General features: G+C 38.6%; 1 protein-coding gene across 1 annotated transcript; it reads left to right on the forward strand.

Moving 5' to 3' along the window:
- The first annotated feature begins 2466 nt into the window (after positions 1 to 2466).
- Positions 2467 to 8276, forward strand: LOC752211 (acetylcholinesterase-like). Its single transcript, XM_030981342.1, has 6 exons — positions 2467 to 2606; positions 3945 to 4115; positions 4721 to 4915; positions 5270 to 5517; positions 6397 to 6591; positions 7324 to 8276. Exons 1-6 carry the CDS (start codon positions 2601 to 2603, stop codon positions 7400 to 7402), a joined length of 894 nt encoding a protein of 297 aa, XP_030837202.1. The 5' UTR covers positions 2467 to 2600; the 3' UTR covers positions 7403 to 8276.
- The last annotated feature ends 12462 nt before the right edge of the window (positions 8277 to 20738 follow it).

Genomic DNA, 20738 nt, shown 5'->3' on the forward strand with positions numbered 1-20738 from the left:
CTCCCACGCGTAGCGCTGAAGCTTTGACATTTAATTAATTATAAGGAAAGGAGACGATTCTTTGTACCATTCTCGACTCTTAATCCTTGTCTGAATTAAGTTCCCGTCCCCCCCCCCTCCAGCGCGTAGCGCGGAAGCTTTGACGTTAATTAAATTATATGGAAAAGGAGACGATTCTTTGTACCATTCTCGACTCTTAATCCTTGTCTGAATTGAGTTCCCGTCCCCCCCCCCCCTCCCGCGCGTAGCGCGGAAGCTTTGACGTTTAAATAAATTATAAAGAAAAGGAGACGATTCTTTGTACCATTCTCGACTCTTAATCCTTGTCTGAATTGAGTTCCCGTCCCCCCCCCCCTCCAGCGCGTAGCGCGGAAGCTTTGACGTTTAATTAAATTATATGGAAAAGGAGACGATTCTTTGTACCATTCTCGACTCTTAATCCTTGTCTGAATTGAGTTCCCGTCCCCTCCCCCTCCCGCGCGTAGCGCGGAAGCTTTGACGTTTAATTAAATTATTAGAGAAAGAAGATGATTCTTTGTACCATTCTCGACTCTTAATCCTTGTCTGAATTAAGTTCCCGTCCCCCCCCCCCTCCAGCGCGTAGCGCTGAAGCTTTGACGATTAATTAAATTATATGGAAAAGGAGACGATTCTTTGTACCATTCTCGACTCTTAATCCTTGTCTAATTGAGTTCCCGTCCCCCCCCCCCCTCCCGCGCGTAGCGCGGAAGCTTTGACGTTTAATTAAATTATTAGAGAAAGAAGATGATTCTTTGTACCATTCTCGACTCTTAATCCTTGTCTGAATTAAGTTTTCCCTTGCCCGTGTGATGCGCGGAAGCTTTGACGTTTCATTAGTTTATTAGAGAAAGAAAACGATTCGTTGTACCGTTCTCGACTCTTAATCCTTGTCTGAATTGAGTTCCCCCCCCCCCCCTCCCCTCCCGAGCGAAGCGCGGAAACGTTGACGTTTCATTAAATTATTTGCGAAAGAAGATGATTCGTTTTACCATTCTCGACTCCCAATCCTTGTCTGAATTCAGTTGCCCCCTCCCGAGCGATGCGCGGAAGCTTTGACATTTCATTAAATTATTGGAGAAAGAAGACGATTCGTTGTACCGTTCTCTATTACACCTACCATGGATAAATCACGGCCGGGAGCGTCATAATTTTGTGCTATCGGGCGAGGGCCGGGGCCGGGGCGTAGCGACCAAGCGAGATTTTGCAATGTTGAATGCTGAAATAATTTATTATGCATTCTAAAAAATCCCTAAGCCCGATATGTACGTTCTTTCCGCTATATTTATTTCTAGCTATTTACTAAATTTCCTGGGAGACTTGTCCCCATATCGGGCCCAGGATCGCCGCCCTTGTCCATGATTACTACCAACATGAGTTCTAATACAATCACAAGCGAGTCAATACGAGCTGAATCCAAATGAAGGGCAAAATAAGAGTTGTGAAGCGGCCCTACCGTTAATTTAAAATTTGACTGTTGAGTATATAACTTCTATTTAAAAGACATCCAAAATATTGTGCCCTTTTCAAATTTCTCACTAAAGAGTGATGACCGCAGGGGCTGTACTTAACGTTTAACTTTGAATCCGCGGCTCGAGATTTTATGCGGCCGGCCCGGCCCCCCTCTATTCAATAACGTTTGCCAATGAGCTTCTGGAATGTCCCCTAATCTCCGGATTACAGTTTCCCATATTTGTCGTTACTGTCACTTAGCGCCATTTCCTTGCCTTTCCCCCTTTCTCACCGACTTTTCTTTTCCCCACCCCCCCCCTCACCCTCTCAGTGTTATCTAGGGTACGCACATGTATGTTCCCTCTCTTTGAAAGCACCCCTCTGTCTCCGGTGTGTAAAGTCAGTACGGGCCGGATTTTTGTGTATTGCGGGCCGGACTTTGTTTCGTGAAAAGTAACTCTTTATCGGAAATTTAGGGAACACAAATTCGGTCCTCCGACCCCGGAGTTGAAGGGAGGGGGGGGGGGGGGGGCCTTTTTATTTATCTTTTCTCTTCTATTTTCTTTTCTCTTTTTTTCCTTTCTCTTCTCCTTTCTTTCTCTTCTCCTTTTTTTCTCCTCTTCTCCTTTCTTTTTTTCTCTTCTTTTCTTCCTCTTTTTTTTCTTCCCTTTTTTTGCGCCGCCAATAGGGGGGGGGGGGGGGGCCGCGGCCGTTTCGGCCCCCTGGATCCGTCACTGCATGGTGCACCCGCAAGCCTACTGTATACTATTTCGTGATTATGATTATGATTATGATTATGATTATCATTATTATTATCATCATAGTCATTATTATCCTTGCTATTATCATTACTTTTATAATTAGCAGTAGTATAGTAGTAGTAGTTTTAGTAATAGAAGTAATAGTAGTGGTAGTAGTAGTGTATATAGTAGCAATTAGCAGCAGCAGCAGTCGTAGTCGTATTATCATCATCATCATGATCCATATATTGATTTTCTTACTTGTTTTGGTCATCAGCCTTCGGTGGTGACGGGAATAGGGTAACTATATTCGGTGAAAGTGCCGGGGCTGCAAGCGTGGATTTTCTCCTGCTTTCTAAGTTGAGTCGAGGGCTCTTCAGTCAAGCCATAATGCAGGTTAGTGTGTCACATTTCGGGCTAAAGATTCCTTAAAGGTGCTAACCCTTATATCTCAGTCAAACCAAGGAAACTGACACCAGACCAACAACAGATCGATAACAGGGTTAGTCATTTGGCAGTGATACCTGCTACCTCAGTCACTCCGCCAAATCGACTCCAGACCAATTCTAAACCGACAGAGTCTTGCCTTGATTTCCGGAGCAAAAATACATTTCTTGTTCATGCAGTCTGTTGTCGGTCTATTGTTGGTCTGCTGTCGGTCTGTTGTCGGTCTGCTGTCGGCCTGTTATCAGTCTTCTTGGCATAACTAGGAAGAGGATTGTGGTCCAATAAGTCTCCGGACTATATATGAACCAAAAAAGAACGGGGTTTTAATCCATGTCCCAGCACTGATTATTTATCCTGCATGGTCCAGATCTATGGAATGCACTTCCAGGCTCGATGAAAATCATTTACAACCTTAAATTCATTTAAATTCAATACGAAGAAAGCATTTCTGCCAGAGTATATTGTTTGATCCATTCCCAGTGCTGATTAAATATTCAATATTATTTCCATAAATAGAGCGCCAGAAGTATTGTGCCATAAATGAGCTTTATACAAGACTCTATTATTATTATTTTTTAAACATTATTATTATGATAGCATCATTTTTTTTTTTTACTATTAATAATTATTGTTATCATTTTTTTCAAATTATAATGCCGATTGCACACGAGGCGTCATTACGATTGCGATTATTACCTGCGCTATTAAATCAAGCCTATATATGAAGGCAGTCTGCTCTTAGTTGTTATGATATTTCTTCTTTTTGTGTTATACTATATTTTTTGTACAAGTATGTTTATGTATTTTCATGTTTTGCACCAGTGCGTCTTGAGCATTTAATTTTTAATTGGATTTTGCTCTTTATAAATTCTATATATGATTATTATTATTATTACATTTCAGATTATTTTGATTTAATATGATTTTTAGTTAATGTTTATGTATTTCCATAAAACACCATATTAGGTGTACATAACTAACATGTAAGGTCCCATGAAATTATACATAGAAAAAAATGGGCCTTCATACAAGCATAACTTCAATAGATGTCCTCACCATTTATACACTGTCCATTTTAGATTTACTCTTTGAACAATTTCTCGTCAGGCAAATGAAGCCTCCTTTGCAGAGAGGTGGTTTTATACGCAATTATTTCTGTTTGCGTTTGGAAGAAAAAAAAAGGTTAGTATTTTATGACACATAGTATATACCACAGTTGATTTACACAAATTAAGAGTGGCGATCTGATCTTATAATCAATATTTGTATATTTTCCTCGCTGTATAGAGTGGGAATTCCTTCTCCGAATGGGGATTCAAGAACCCTTCGATAGAGGCGGATCAAAACAGGGCCATACGTCTAGGCCAGAAGATGAGATGTCTTAATTCATCTTCATTGGACCTTATAGCATGTTTGAGATCCAGGGATGCGAAGAGTCTTATGAGAGCTGCAGGAGGGGTAAGAGCTTTGATCTGCGTTCTGCAGGGGTTTATGACACTATCGTTGAAATGGAAGGGAGGGATGGGGTGCGATAAACCAGTCGGTAAAAATAAAGTTGAAGAAGAAAAAAAAAACCAAGGTCGTCAGATATGAAAATTTAGATATTTTATAAAGATTCAGCATGAGTTCCACAATGTCTATTTTTTTTGCAAAATTCCGACAATTTTATGTTTGGGTGTGGTGTCACACCCCACGCCCCTGGTTTTCTATGTACGAAATCAATTTTCGAATAAGTCTTGTTAATTGCACGTGCCCGTGCCCCCCCCCCCAAATTTCCAGGATCGGTTGAACTTTTTTAGACCCTTTTTTTTCCTCGATCGATTACATGCCCCCCCCCCCCCACATCAAACTCTGGCTACGTGCCTGCCAAGAATGCAAGGAAATGGCCGGCGGAATTCCCGAGGAAATCGATGTCGACACGATTGCCGTCCCTCCCCTTTCTAACGACAATGGATCCGTACCTGATATCCGTTAATTTCGTCCATCCATGCATGCATGGAATTCACAATTCTTCTTCGATTATTTTATGGGGATTTTTTTTCTTTTCTTAAATTGCCTACCAGATCTACGGACGATACCAAATTCACGTGGACGGTCTTTTCCTGGAAGACACACCCACCAACTTGTATCGGGCACGTGACTTCATCCGCTGTCCAATCATGGCCGGTTACAACAAAGATGAAGGCACTCTAACGCCATATTTTTCATACGGTCAGCGTTACCGGGGCCAACCTCACCATCCTCATATCAGCTTATGGGTAAAGTTGAGAAGTTTGGCACTTGATATTAAATAACAGGTTTTATGATATAGGACACTGCATGGTCATCAGCATGCAAAGGATAATGTTATAGCAACATAATCAGTAAAGGTTGCTGATGAAATATAGTGAAAATCACAGTGTGTGGGACTACATACACACATGGGATATTACACTTTGGTCCAAACAATAAATTGATTAGATGAATGTAAGTTATGTTTGGAATATGAATTTGATGTGGGCATTTCAAAAGCGATCCTATGTGAAATTGCTATTCTGTGGCACTGCCTTTAAAAATGAGAAAGCTCACAACTTATCTTTTCCGTTTACCTGAACCCGATCTTCTCATTAAAGACTGCTCAGAATCACGTGACTAGGATGATGTCGGGTATGGGGTTTACTGGAAGTATCCTACGTAGCGCAGCCTTGGAGATGTATACAAATTGTGCGATGTCGTCAGAACCTGACGGAGACTTTTTCCGTAGCTTTGTCGACGTTGAAACTGACGTCTACTACGCCTGCACAACGGATAAGGTTCTTCGAGCTCACGACAGCACTGGGAGAAAAATCTACAAATACGTCTTCACGCACGAGCCAACAAAGTTAGTTATGTAATAATCATCGTCACCTATCTACATCTTATCCTTTCTTCATCTCAGTCATCTTTAACTTAGCTTCGTCTTATCCATTTTTTCATCTCACCTTCATCTTTATCTCCATTTTATCCTCTTCTTCATCATATATTCATCTTTATGCTCATCTCATATATTCGATATAGAATTTTATGTTTTATATCTTTATTTTCATCTCCATCTTATCTTTATCTTATCGTTACTCCATGTTACCTGTATTTCTTGTTATCTTTATCTTCAATATATCTACATTACATTGATCTCAACTTCACCGTTATCCTACGTTTTCATCATGTTTTCTTTATCTTATCTTATCTTTTTATCAGCATCTTTACCTTGATCTTACGTAGGCCTATATTATCATCTTCATATTCATGTAATCTTCATCACCACTTCTTATATTACCCATCATCTCTCACCTCACCTCATCCATAATGGTTCATTGATCAGCTTTATTTCATGACATCAATTTCTTCATTTAACCTTTGTCTTTATCAAGGTCTTTATCTACCTCTTCAACTTATTTTCATATCATTTTCATTTCTTTTGTCTTAATCTTTATTTATGTCTTATTTTGATAACTCATTTTTCTTTCTTTCTCAACAATGACATTTGTATTCACCTTCACATTATCTTCACCTTATCTTTATCCTCAAATCTATTCTCGGAATAACAATATATAGATACATATATTTATATTTGTCTTATCTTTATCGTCATATCATTTCTTTTCTCAACAATGTCATTGTCTTCACCTTCAACAGTAATACTTAGCTTTATCTTATTTTCATTCAATCTTTTTCTTATTCTCATCTTACCTGATATCACTCTTCATCTTTTCTATTCTAGGAGTTTCTTCCAATTCAGAGACATCATCCCATCTACCCCCTGGTTAAAGGCGGGTCATGGAGAAGAACTGGCGTTTGTCTTCGGTTTTCCGTTTATTGATGAACTTTATCTTGTTCGTGGACACAACGTCACAGAAGAAGAAAAGGCCCTCTCCGTTCAGATGATGAGATACTGGACTAACTTTGCCAAGACAGGGTGAGTAACGTTAAAAATGATTGATAAGTTTAGGAGGAATGTAAGCTATATTGAACACCTTCTCAATAATGTTGCTGATGAATTAAACTGTACAATTAAAAAAAAATCTCCTAATTGTAATTTTAAAGCGTTGGTGTTCATTAGTGTTTAACATCTTATCAATACGGATGGGAATGGCAGCGAATATGCAGACTAACAACATGAAAGATGCATGCATTTGCCAATAGAATGTTGAATGTGCCAAGTGATTATCATTTTTGCTGGCGAAATCTCTAGATGTCCATGCATTACTCAGGATGATGGGGTAAAAATAAAATACGCCATCCCAGCGTTGCTTGTGATCATTAAGTTTGAATACAATTATCAGCTTGTCATTAGATGGGTGATCCAATCTCAAATAAAAGTTGAAATGCTGAGTTTAAGAAAACTGTTGTTGTAATTATAGCGCCATTATTCCAGTTCTTAAAGCCCCACTGTCCTACTTGTACCTTCTTGCTCCCTCTATATAGAAAACTTCCTCAATCGGTGCCTGTTGGTCCCCCATGATCCTCTTTTTCTTATGTTAGTTAAGAGCTGAGTTAATGAGATAGCCGCCTGTCAGTGACCTCGCTGTGTGGTCTAATCCCTTCTGACCCAGTAGTATTGACGGTCTTTAAGATACACCTAAATAACAACATAATCATCTTGACAAATACTATACGTTTCCCTTCTCTCTTGATGGGCTACTTGCAGAGATCCAAACAAGTCAGATCTGGACCATCCCCTGACTGACAGCATACCCCTTGGCCTCTATTCACTCCACAAGAACTGAGGCACAAAGAGTTATCTCCAGGGTTCAGAAACGGTAGAGCAGCCAGAGCCAAGCAATGTCATTTCTTGAATGTCTATCTGCCCCAACTCAAGACATGTGTTCGAAGTGTCTTTGGACGTTAAGTGAGTGTTCGTGTAAGTAAGTAATTGAGTGTAATAACAAGATCGCAACAACTTTCGAAAAACCAATCGAAGGCAATTTCAATTAGCCTTGTGCGTAACCTATTGAGATGTGTAAACAAGACAAAGACGTAGTACGTTATCTGGCCAAACACGATTTATGTTGAATATAGGTTATTGAGATTGTCCTTGAGTTGAAATTGTAATCGTGTTATAAGTGAATTTCCATGAATGCTCAGTGCTGGGGCATCAACGTTTTAAAAGTGGGAAGCAATGTGGTAATCTGAGACTGAGTAAAACTTTTGAGAGGCAAAGTTAATCTTCTTATACTTGTATAATTACTTTTAATGCAGAAGCTGAAAGGGGGAGGGAGTCATTCCTCATAATAGTCCTTCCCTTCCTGATGTCACTGTTTTAAAAAAAATGTAGTTCTCGTAAAAGAGACTCGTTGTCATATCAGTTAATCCAAAGAGATATCCTCCTTGGTTAATCGAACAGTGTCAATTACGTTGTATATCCCTTACTTCTAAATAATTGACACAATAAATTCACAGGATTTCCAGATCATTTCTCATTGTCACGGAAACTTAGGATTCTATTATAATTATTAAACAGTATTCAACACACACTGCTCAGTCAAGTAATATAGGAATTCAAATATTTATTATGTGTTTCTATTCAAGCTTGTATTATAGAACAAAAAATAATATAAAGAAAATAGACATTCAATTCATTCTGTCTGTATGATGGACATAGTTCGTCGCTGTTTTCACGAAGTGACGGTAGTGAAAAAAAATTGCATTCACTGTGCGTTACGATTTTCCTCACTACCGTCACTTCGTGAAAACAAGGACGAGTTTGTACAATCATGATCTCTTTCAAATTGGGCTCGCGAGAGCTTTTTAACAATCCCTCTGTAGTCCTCGCTTGGGACAATGACAGCATTCGTTGCCAAGGAAACGTGCCAATCGTCAACCAATCGTCTTCCTCTTCCCAACGGTCAGGGGTGGGTGCTCTCTCGAGCCGAAACTGGTCATGTGATCAGCTGGTACCTCTAGTCGCAGGTTTTACCGTGAAAATGGTAAAGGCTGTACAAAAACAATACCAACCTATTCATAACAATATTGCTCCTAAAAAAGTATCAACACTTCATGCATATCATTACAATGCGTAATTTCCAACTGTGTCGTGCATAAATTTGCATACTGTTTAATAATTGAAATAGGATAAGGGTAATTATCGATACAAGGTGAACAAGTTTGAAGAGTGGTGCAACCAAAATTTTCTTCAACGTAATACTTTCAAAACAAAAGAACTGATTTTTTAGTTCAGAACTTCCACACGTTCAGTTGTATTGCCTATCACGATAAAAGAAAAAATATATAAATTGCCAAGTCATACAAGAATCTAGCCACCGTTATTGACAACAAATTATCATAGGCTGATCAGTGTAAGTCCGTTCTTTCAAAGGCTCAACAAAGGATGTATTTTTTAAGAAACTTAAATGGTTTCATGTAGATAGGACTATTCTTACTTTGTTCTACAAATCCATTATAGAAAGTGTTATATTATGAAGAGTCCGAAGAAAGACTTAACCCTATATTACCCCCCCCCCAAATTCCAGCTCGTAACACACACAAAATCGGCCCCTATTGACTTTACACACCGGACTTAGGGGGGGGGGGGGGTGTTTTTAAAAAAGGAGGGAACATGCATACGCGTACCCTAAATAACACTGAGTGCGGGGGGGGGGGGGGGGTTAACCGGGCTATTTCAGACCAGGTTTTTACTGGGGGGGGGGGGTCAATTTGATCCCCCTCCCCTAAAATCTCGGCATTTTTTGCATGCATGTCAAGTGAAGTGTATAGAATACTATGGTAATTTCATTTTTTGAAAAACTCACTCATTTGCATATTTATGGTAATCTATGCAAAGGCCATAAAATTCACATTTTTACCCATAAATCATATATTATTCATGTTTAAGCATTCCTTTTCACTACATACGTTAGACTATTTGGAATAATACGACAAAAAAAATCGGAAGAGCCAGGTTATATGTTATCTCTTGTTTTTATAATTTCTTATGTATTTCATTGTCTTTTTTAACTTATGTATTTATTGTTGTTTGTTTTATTTCATTGCTAACTACAATTCAACTATTTTGACCCCAAAACAAACACCTAAACTTTAAACAAGACCAAATAACCAATGTTTTATCTCTTATTTCCATGTTTTGTACACAAATCGCAAAAATGAGCGATTTTCGGGCTGACATGCAAAGACAAAAGGTCACGTGACTTACTACAGGGGGGGGGTCAAATTGACCCCCCCCCCCCTCCAGTTAACATAGGGTTAAGAAAACTCTAGAGTATCACCAAACAAGCAGGGAAGATCACTGGTGAAATTCAAAATTTGAATTAAGCAAGCGAATCCAAAATAATGCTAGAAGTAAAACAAATTGTTAAAACGAAAATCATCCACTCTTTCCATACTATGTTGTTTTGTTTTTTCTGGTTAACGACTTCGTTCAATGTATTGTCGCACTCAACGTTTTCTAAATTCCTTCGTTCCCTTCTCTATCCGCAAATACAATCAGAATGCTACCTGAATATTACGTTTTTCTTTATTTCTGTAATGTTATAATCTTTCCGGGCCATCCCGTTCACACTTATTTTGTTTATAATAACGTTAGATAACTTCTGTACAGCAATATTCTGAAGGATTTCAAAGTACATGCTAGATATTATGCATGTAAACTTATTTTGATTTTTTGTATGTTTGTAAAATGTAAGCAAAACAAATTTCTAATATTGGACAATAAATTGAAATTAAAATTGAAACTGGAATGATAGACTCTTCTACGAAAGTTTCTTGTATAAATCATTTAAATACTTTTCAATAAAATAAACAATTTGTTACAATTTAGATCTGTGAAATCTTTTCTTTTCTGTCATTTTAAACATGAATATAATTGTATATAAACTGCAGTTTAGACTTGTTTTATATAATGGACAATATTAAATAAAACACTTACGCTATCTCGAAGAGTTATGTGTGTAATGCAATGCAGGACAACTGTTGCAACCTCGGGGAGATTGAGGCCTGGAGACTGGAAATCTGCTTCCGTAATTCTTGGAAGAATACATGTTGAAATAATAACTACTTGGTCCCACTTTCTCGCCTCTTCTTTAATCCCTCGTTCACCCAAAAGTTGCAAATAAATGCTTGCCATTAATGAGCTGGCTGCCTGCTTAAAAAAAAGGATCTGCTGTGTAGCAAGATCTTTGGTGCCGTGCCGATATACCTAACGCAGGGTGCGGTTCTAGCGATATGCAAATTACCGACGCTTGCTACCCAAACCACTGATCCAATGCAATGCTCCAAGTATCACACGTTGGTCAGAGGTTAATGGCAAATTGCGCAAACTCAAAGACTGGAGTGAATAATATTATTGTTTATTAATTTATTCACGAAAGCAAGATAAAGACTAACCAACTTTTCCTGGTTAAAAGATTGGCACTGTCTTCAGGGGCGTCTCCAAAGGGGGGTGTGGGGTGCGACACCCCTACCTGTCAGGATATTGTCAGTAAAATTGCGCTGCCGTCGGGAAAAAAAAGGAAAAGAAAAGAAAAGAAAGAAAGTAAAAGAAAGGAAAGCAAAGAGAAGAAAGAAAGAGAAATAAAGAAAAAAAGGAAGGAGAGGAAAGAAAGGAAAAGTAAGAAAAAAAAGAAAAGGAAAAAAAGAAGAAAAAAGAGAAGGGGAAACAAGAGAAACGGGGGATGAAAGAGAGGAGAGAGAGGGGAGGTAAGAGCCTGAGAGAGGAGGAGTGGGAGTAAAAGAGAGAGGGGGTTGTTGGGTGGAGTCGTCTCGTCGAGGGAGCAAGAAAGACACGAGTAAATATGTTGCTGTGTCGGGTCAGCTGTGTAGGTATTCTTGCTCGATCCTCGTGTACTATATCAATGCAGAAGTTTGAAGTCGGTGAGATGTATATTGTCGGTCAGCCGACAAGTTTTTTTCCCTACGAACTGTGACTTTTATCCGCTGTGACGACTTCGAGAGTGACTACAACTACAATACTTGTATTTTCTCGAAGTTTCACTTTCCTATAATATCAGCTAAATAAATCAGAGGTTTAACATTTTCGGGGAAACTAAATTCAAACAAGGACTAAGAGACAACAACGGTACGACGAATCATCTTCCTTTCTTTATATTTTGATGAAACGCCCAAAATTCCGCGCTTCACGCGGGAGGGGAAAACTTCATTTAGACGAGTCGAGAACGGTACAACGAATCATCGTCTTTCTCTAATAATTTAAGGAAACGTCTAAGCTTCCGCGCTTCGCGCTGAGGGAGGGAAAATAAATTCAGACAAATAAGGGTTAAGAGTCGCGTACGGTACAACGAATCGTCTTCTTTCTCTAATAATTTAATGAAACGTCAAAACTTCCACGCTTCGCGCGGGAGGGGGAAACTTCATTCCGACAAGGATTAAGAGTCGAGCACGGTTCAACGAATCGTCTGCTTTCTCTAATAACTTAAGGAAACGTCAAAGCTTCCGCGCTTCGCGCGAGAGGGGGAAACTGAATTCAGATAAATATAGGGCTTAATAAGAGTCGAAAACGGTGCAACGAATCGCCTTCTTTCTCTAATAATTTAATGAAACGTCAAAACTTCCGCGCGGGAGGGGAAACTAAATTCAGATGAGGATTAAGAGTCGAGAACAGTACAGCAAATCGTCTTCTTTTTATAATAATTTAATGAAACGTCAAAGCTTTCGCGCTTTGCGCTGGAGGGGGGGGGGGTAAACTTCATTTAGACAAGGATTAACAGTCGAGAACGGTACAAAAAATCGTCTTCTTTTCCTAATAATTTAAGGAAACGTCTAAGCCTCCGCGCTTCGCGCTGGAGGCCTATCACCCACGCGCGCTTTTCAAGTGATTCGCTTGCTCACTACCGCCCCTCCCTAAAATAAGATCCTAGCTCCGCGCCTGCATTAAAATATATAGCTATGATGCTGACTAAGTTGACGAAATAATTCGTATATTTATGTCGTCGAGGAAAATGATCATTTGCGCATACGCAAGTACTGTACTATAGATAGTCCATAGGAAAAACAATTTAGCCTTCGGCCCCAGGTTTATAGGGTTAAATTTGTAGATATTGGGACATTTAATTTTGTCGGTAATTGGTGGCTAGTTTTGTCGGTAATCGTTGGCCTCTACACCCCCCCCCCCCCCTCCCCACTGAAAAAGGTTTACCGACGCCCCTGACTGTCTTGTGACGCTCATCATTTCTCAATCCCTATCAAGCAAGGAGGGAATAAAACCAAAATAAATCTTGGGATATAATTAATTTCTTATTCTGGGTCTTTGACAGGGAATCGTCTGCAAATAGTGTCACTCGATGTGAACGTTTAGTAGATATGAACCATGTTCGTTTTAGTTAATATTTCTCCTCAGCCTCCATGGCGCGGGGTTGGATCGATAATGGAGGCCGGATTACACATCATGGAAGTTTGATTACGTAATATGGCAGAGTAAGTTTGACGACCACGTTGACCGTGCTTAAGATTTCTTTTAGATTCTAGATTTGCAATCAAAGCTAAAATATTATCTCGAGTGGGAAACGTTAAAGGTAAAGACCAGTTATGGTCATGCGATTGCATTGTGAAAGAAACGTTGTGGAATCGATCATAAAAGGTTGATCATCTAGCATCTAGCATCTGCAAGGTTCTGGAATCATCAAAATGATAAGAAATTTGGCCCATTCTTCTAAAAGTTACAAGCACTATACACAGAAAGATGTATATGGGACTACCCTATATCTCTCACAGACCATGAGAGAAACAAATTTACCAAATGTATGAATTAGTAGGCGGTTTCCCGGCAAATTTTTTATCATCATGTATAAGTCAAAACATATTCTTTCACATGATTGGTAATGAGAGCTTCCATTTCATTTTTTGAAATTGGGGCGTTTCCAATACTGGTCTTTACCTTTAACTTGTGACTTACGTACAATGTTGTAAAACTTTTCTAGGTGATAAATGGTTGCACTCACACATACTCTTGTCGCCTGTCGCCAATTCGATGTCTTGTGTCTACGTGTGTACATGACTCATGTGCTTTACATTTCGAAATATAGATTGTACATTCCATATTGAACTTTTTAAGCAAACTTTTCTCTTTAACAACACATCGCTATTTATACATTTGAAATGATCTCATCATGTACGTAGTACTGCTGTACATGTTTACTTGTATATATTTGTTCATGTTTCACAACTGTTGTACAAACATAATGTAATATGGTCAGGCCGCCCGGGGGTCTCAGTCAAATATAAATACTGTTAGCAGGCGTGACCAAGAAAACGCCCGTATATTATAAAGGAGTGTTTTTTTTTTTTTTTTTTTATAGATTGGACGGGGTCCGCGCGGTGCCGCATTAAGCGGTTCAAATGCGTCCATTTTGGGCCATTTTCAAGAAAAAGGGTACTTTTTCAAAATGGTTCAAAATTCTGCTGTACGGGCCGATATACTCGTTTAGGGGTAGGGGTATTTTCATAGCTCTCAGGGCCAAACCGGGGAAGAAGGAAAAAATGGTAATGATTGCCTATCTTTGCGAGACTATCGGTCGCCGCCTGCGCCCGCCAAAGAAAGGACTTCACAAAAAGGACTATGATGGAAGTGTACAGGTTTATGTTTGCTTCTCTTTTGAAATTTGACATCAGAAGCACAATTTGATTTATTTAAGTCAACAACTTAAATAGTAATCCCTATCGCACTTCAAAATGCTCAAGGGGTTGTAATTTTACAATACTAGTTTCGTAGTACATTTTTTGAAGTACCCGTTTATGGTGTGAATTCGGGTAAACAACCACTCGAAATCCTGTACTTTGGCTTTAAAAGAAATCCTCGTTTAGGGGGTGTCTGGAAAACCTGTGGTAACGCATGCTTACATTATTTGTACATGACTGAGACCCCCCGGGATAAAAACTGCTTTGCATACTGCAATTAAAATACTATATAAAACAATATTAATAGTAAAATAGTACAATACATGAAATAAAGCAAGAGCAAAAATATAGAATGATAATGGAAACAAAATATGGAAACGTTTGCTTGGATTGTCTCAAAAAAGAAGTTTACCCCAACACACATCGTAGAGTGCAGGGATCACGGACACAGAACTATTTTACTATATATTGTTTTACATTGTTTTTGGTCATTTTCTTCCTTTCGTTTATTAATTTTCCAACAAAATATCACAATAATGAATACAATGGAAACTTATGCAAAATATTTTCTTTGAAATATAGAAATATCATTACAAAATTCAATACCTTTGAAATGGAAAAACTCGAAAATTACAACTGAAATTGATCAGTATTTTACGAAAATGGAGACGTCCTTTTTCAGAAACAAGAACATAATTTTCACTTCCGGTAAATCTGCAGAACCAGCTGCTTCAGCTCCGGGGAAAATACGACATGTCTAAGAAAATGGGATTTCACTTGATAAATAATGATCCTTCGGTATGGCGCCCTCATCATTCCCGACGAAACTGTTCAACCTCGGCTACAACTTTTTCGAGGGCTCGGTTTTGTTTTATTACAGTCCCTTCAGTCAGTCGATGCTTCACGGTATACCGAACAGTTGGACTTTATCGAGTCACATTCGCGGTATACCGAACAGTTGGACTTTATCGAGTCACATTCTGTTTTATGAGTTGTTACACAATCATATAAAAAGCGGGAGTAATTCTTTTGTTCTTCTCTGAGTATTGAGCGTTCTAATACCATTACTAGACAAAATGGCTTACATGGGTGACGATGTCGGTAAGAGACTTGGGGGACTAGAGGACGATGACGAGAGCGATGTCGACCACGGGTCCTACAGCTCGTATGAGGCCAGAAAGAGAGCGGATCAAATCTTGAAAGAGATGTCGAGCAACATGATGTACAAGCTTGAAGACAGACCACCTTGGTATACTACCAGTATCCTGGCTTTCCAAGTAAGTTCTTCTTAATCTAGAGGTGCCAAAGGCACGTCACCCCGTCCCAAAATAATACAAAAAATCAAAATAAAGGGATGAGAAAAGGGGGACGAAGAAAAAGAGAAGCATGGATTGATTTTTATTTTCTTGTCAAATAATTTGGAACCAAAAGGCACACCAAAAGTAGAGGGACCAAAACTAAATCATTCGTTTCGTTAATGGCCACACATGAAAACATCTGATCTTTCGCATTATTTGTATCATGTAACAAATTTATGTATAGTTTAGTTGACAATGTATCTATATGTCAAGTAGATTAAGTTCAATTCAAATTCATTGATCATGCACAAATAAACAAACGATTAGCATAAAATTCATTCTATCGCTTGTTTCTGTCAAATTTCAAATGTTGTCAAATAAACGCAATATTTTGCAATATGTTCGACAGATTTTTTCGATTTTGTTTGTTGAGAGACTATTTTCCGTACATGTAAACAATTAATGTCGATACAAAGGTTGCAATTGTTAGCAGTCTCGCCAACAAAGACGTTTGCATTCTACCGTGTATAGAAATTGCCATTGTTGACTCTGAACTTCAAGATAAAGGTGAGTTGTGGTCATCCGATTGCATTGTGAAAGAAAAGGTGTGGAATGGATCAGAAAAATGTGATCATGTAGCATGTAAGTATTGGTGTGTACTGCAAGGTTCTGGGGTCGACAAAATCATAATAAATTTGGCCCAGTCTTTGGTAAAATAACAAGCAGAAAGATAAACATCTTTCTGTGTACACAAATGGTGTCAGGGCTACAAACCTTGATTTCTAATCTTTCTATGCTCATTACTCAGCCAGTATAGCATACGTTTTCTACCAAAATTGTTTGGCAAGTGACATTTATTTGTAATCTTGAACATTCAGTGTAAGTTTCGTTTGATTCTGTGAGAATTCATTTAAAAAAAAAAAACCAGAACTCACCTTTATCTTTAATACAATTTCAATTAAATGAAAATTGTATACACTTTCGGCTCTGACACACCCCCTTATAACGATTTTCAAAGTTTCCTCGGTCCTCCAAGATTGGTGCGCAGAGGGGGGGGGGGGGGGGGGGGGGGGGTAATTTTGTCATTACATGATCTCTTACCTATTTTTCTTCTTTGTGGGAGGGGTGTTCCCTTTGGGCACCACTGGATATTATATTCTTGGTTTATATAGCGCTTAGTATCTCTGCGATGTCTCTAAGTGCTTTAATATTCATCCGATACAGGCTTGCCCGCACACAACGTATGCACCCCCCTCTCTCCTCCTCCCTGGGGCGCCATTTTGCAGGCGCTCACAATGCTGACCAAATCACAATGAGTTTCACGTCTTTAGCCCATTTAGACAACCCGTGTGGAGAGAAGCGATGTACATAACATTCCTTGCTCAAAGACATAAGTGCTATGTCGGGGATTGAACTCACGGCTTGCATCTCCAGTCAAGACATGTTCAAACCACTCGACTACGACACCTGGCATGTCTCTTATCAAGCTCACATGGTTCATGTCTTTTCACAGCACTTTTTGACTATGTTCATTGGGTGCATCGCGGCTCCATTGGCACTAGCCCCTTTCCTGTGCATTGACCAGGACATCAAACTCCTCTCCAAGTTTATCGCCACTATCATCTTCGTGTCCGGAATCCAAACCTTTTTTCAAACTACCTTTGGTATAAGGTAGGTCAGGAACTCTTAAATGGCAGTCATGATATTGGGGAGAGTTGATTCATAATTTTGTGTGAAAATAAAAAAAATAGAAAATGTCCTAGGTTTCCGATTTCTTCCAAGCTCTTTTCCCTCGGTTCAGTTCTCAAAATACATTATCAATACTATATTTCTGTGTTCCTCCCCCAAAATAAATAAAAATATAAAGAGAGATAAAACAGAATATTCTACTTAGATATACATTTTTAAAGAAAAATTGTAGTAGTTTTGTGTGTTTGCACAAATGGGACAGCTATCTGATACTACGTTACAGTGACATCACCGATTCAGCCAATATAAACTTTCCCAAAGCCATTTGATAATGCTTTCATCATAAGTTGTTATTTCGTCAGAAGTTGTCCGATATGAAATTATTAGATGCAAGAGTCGAAGCAAATTTGAATTAAAGTGATATTATCTGTTTGTTTCACTTCTGCTGTGTATAGTTCTTATTTTCATCGCAGATCTTGTATCATTTCTCAAATTCAAATTATATTTAAACAATTATTGTTCAACAATCACCTAATAATGTTATATTTTGCAATTTGTTTCTCTAAATCCACATGAATCATTTGTTATTGTCTGTACTCTGAATAATTCACATTAACTTTGAGCAGGGTATTATAATATTTAACACAACAGTATTTTAAGTTAAAATGAGTATTTTTATATTGCATTTTAAGTTCTTGATTCTATAGGCCTATGTAATTATGCCAATCTGTATTCACTGCAAAGGTATATACTGAATACTACAATTTGTACGTGTTTTATTTTTCGAATCAGCCATTTATTTGCAAGCAGGCTTTTTTCAAGGGGGGGGGGGTTTAACATTTTAAAATCGGGCCGAAAATTTCGCAACGACTCAGCCAGCCGCTGAATAAGCTGGGGGGGGGGGGGTGGGTGGGTAAGGGGACACTTTTTTTGTTTTTTGTTGTTCTCGAAATATGAAAATTTGACATTTTGCTCCGTTGGGGGGGGGGGGGGTTAGGGCAATATTTTTTTTTTTTACGCGCCTGTCTGTACGGATAAACCTTAGTTTCATTGGTTTGAATCAATGAGAATAGGACATTGAGCCAGAAGAATTTGACAGCAATGATTAATAATACCCCAGTTGGTAGTACTTCTCCCGCCCGACATTCCGTTGTCGGATATGATATGTAAATTATTTTGTTCCGTAACTCCAGTTAAGTATACACAAAAATGGCAGGACGCAAGAGGTTAACGTTCTTGTGCATGGCCGGTGCTCTGATAAGCACATCAATACACAACATAAATAATGAGCTGTACCTTTAATAAATGAATGTATCAGTCAACCAATGTACAAAGCAATTAACCAATAATTGTCTTCCCAGACTTCGATGGATTAAAAAAAAAATGACCTCTAGATGCTGTTTAATTCAATAAACATGTATTTCTTTCACAAAAATAAAAATGAACATGTTAACAAAAAATGTATTTACAATGTAATATGAAGGAGACGAAATTCCCTTGTATCCTATATTTTTCTGTAGGTTGTCTATGGTAGTGGGACCGTTTCACTTTCAATTTATTTCAATAAACTGATTAGATTTGATTGATATCGTCTCTTTGTGTTTACAGGCTTCCTATGGTTCAGGGATCGTCTTACTCATATGTTCTCCCTCTCATATCTATGATGGATATGAGAGGGGAATGCCCGGGTATAAGTGGTGAGTCTAGCCTCAGTAAAATCATAATTGTCATGTTTTGACTGAAGTATCTGGGGTTTCTTTCAATACACCTTACCCAATACCACCAACTACAAATGAACATGAACCTACAGTGTATCTGAACAAAAAACATATTATGAAGTATATTTTTATATACCAACTTATATATATTAACATTGTGTAAGAGACCTAAGTAGGCCTGCCATAGGTCATAATTATGCTTCGTTCTGTTGGCCCTATGTTTTCTTGTACTACACCCAGTTTTTAAACACCAGATTGCTTCGGTGAAACCTTACTAGAATGTTAAATCCCAACCGTAATAACTCTATTCCAAAGACCAGCATTCTTTAATATTTTAACAGGGCAGAAATGAGGATCAATGATTACACTAAACTAAACTGGTTGGCTACAGACCATCAGACAGACAGCCAACGAGACAGACAGCCCTCGAACCCCGACATATCAAGAGACAGACAACCCTCGAGACCGACAGCCCACGAGACAGAAAACCCTTGAGACCGACAGCCCACGAGACAGACAACCCCCGCGACCGACAAACCATGAGACTGACAGCCCTCGAGGCCGACATACCATGTGACTGACAGCCGACAAGACCGACTGACCATGAGATATTATAAGGAAAAGGGAATGGCAAGAACGCGTCTAGGACGGATCCAGAACGTAGTTTGGTGTGATGGGGGCTTTGGGTATCACCTTCCACTGTCTTGTCTAGTGCACCATTTTACCTGCTTTAGGTGTGTAAGGAGCTTAAAGTATTTGTCTCGAACAGCAGATGAAAAGTTGGAGGTTTACTAACCTCAAAGTTGTTTTTAAATGCAAGAAAGAAAGTCATGATTATCACTACCAAAGATATTGACAGTAGATAAAACACACGCAAGTAAAATTTGTCCATTGTGACAAGACGTACCTTACACTAGGGATGTGAGAGAAGCCAAGCTTCTGTCATCGTAACAAAGTAAATATCATACATTTTGCATGTAAATTAACCTTTTCTTGAGTCTGAGTTGCAAAATCAACATGAATATGTAAGCAGTTGTTTGAGGACTGTAATAACAATGCGTAAGGGCTTTAGACCCACAGCCAAACTTGATACAAAAGGATTTTCACAAAACTTATTGAAAAGGCTGCTGCTTAGTCATCCCTGGCAGCAAAAGATGAATATGGTATTGTTAGACAGAATCTTTGTTACTTATAAAATGAAATTTAATTCAAGGTCACACAGATTATATCTTTTAAATTGGAATCTGCCAAAGCCGGGTATTCTTTTTTTATACGCATTGTATAATACACACTGTACAATGTTGAACTATTCCTTTCCTTTTTATCCTTGTCGATTTCAGGAACCAACTCGACGGCGGTACATGAAGAAGTAGAGGATGAATTTCATAGTCGAATGCAGGAGGTAAATCTGAAACATTTCCCTATCAACCAAAAACTCCAACGGATCAAGACATTAAAAAAAAAAGCATTTCACTCCTTTGTATGTTTAGTTAGAGTTTTTTTTTTTTTTTTTAGTAAGAGCACATTTTTTTTTTTTTGTCCCGGAAATTTGAAAATTTGGCCGACCGATATTTTTGTTTTAACTTTTGTTTTATTAAAACAAAATTGAGGGGGGTGTTTTCCTCCAAATCACACTATATACACAAAATTGAGGGTGGGGGAGGGGGGGGGGGGTCGAAAAAGAAAAAGCGAGAGAGAATGAGGAAAACAGAGAAAAAGGGAATGAGAAAGGAAGAGTTAAAGAAGTGACATAAATATACGAGAGATGGTTA

The sequence above is a fragment of the Strongylocentrotus purpuratus genome, unplaced genomic scaffold (genome assembly GCF_000002235.5).
Source record: "Strongylocentrotus purpuratus isolate Spur 01 unplaced genomic scaffold, Spur_5.0 spur5_scaffold_11, whole genome shotgun sequence".
NCBI classification, from domain to species: domain Eukaryota; kingdom Metazoa; phylum Echinodermata; class Echinoidea; order Camarodonta; family Strongylocentrotidae; genus Strongylocentrotus; species Strongylocentrotus purpuratus.

Excerpts from the sequence above, each read along its gene's own strand:
- LOC752211 (XM_030981342.1), top strand. Across the intron at positions 4,916-5,269 it reads ATCCTCATATCAGCTTATGG|ACTGCTCAGAATCACGTGAC; the intron begins GTAAAGTTGAGA and ends TTCTCATTAAAG. Across the intron at positions 6,592-7,323 it reads ACTAACTTTGCCAAGACAGG|AGATCCAAACAAGTCAGATC; the intron begins GTGAGTAACGTT and ends GGCTACTTGCAG.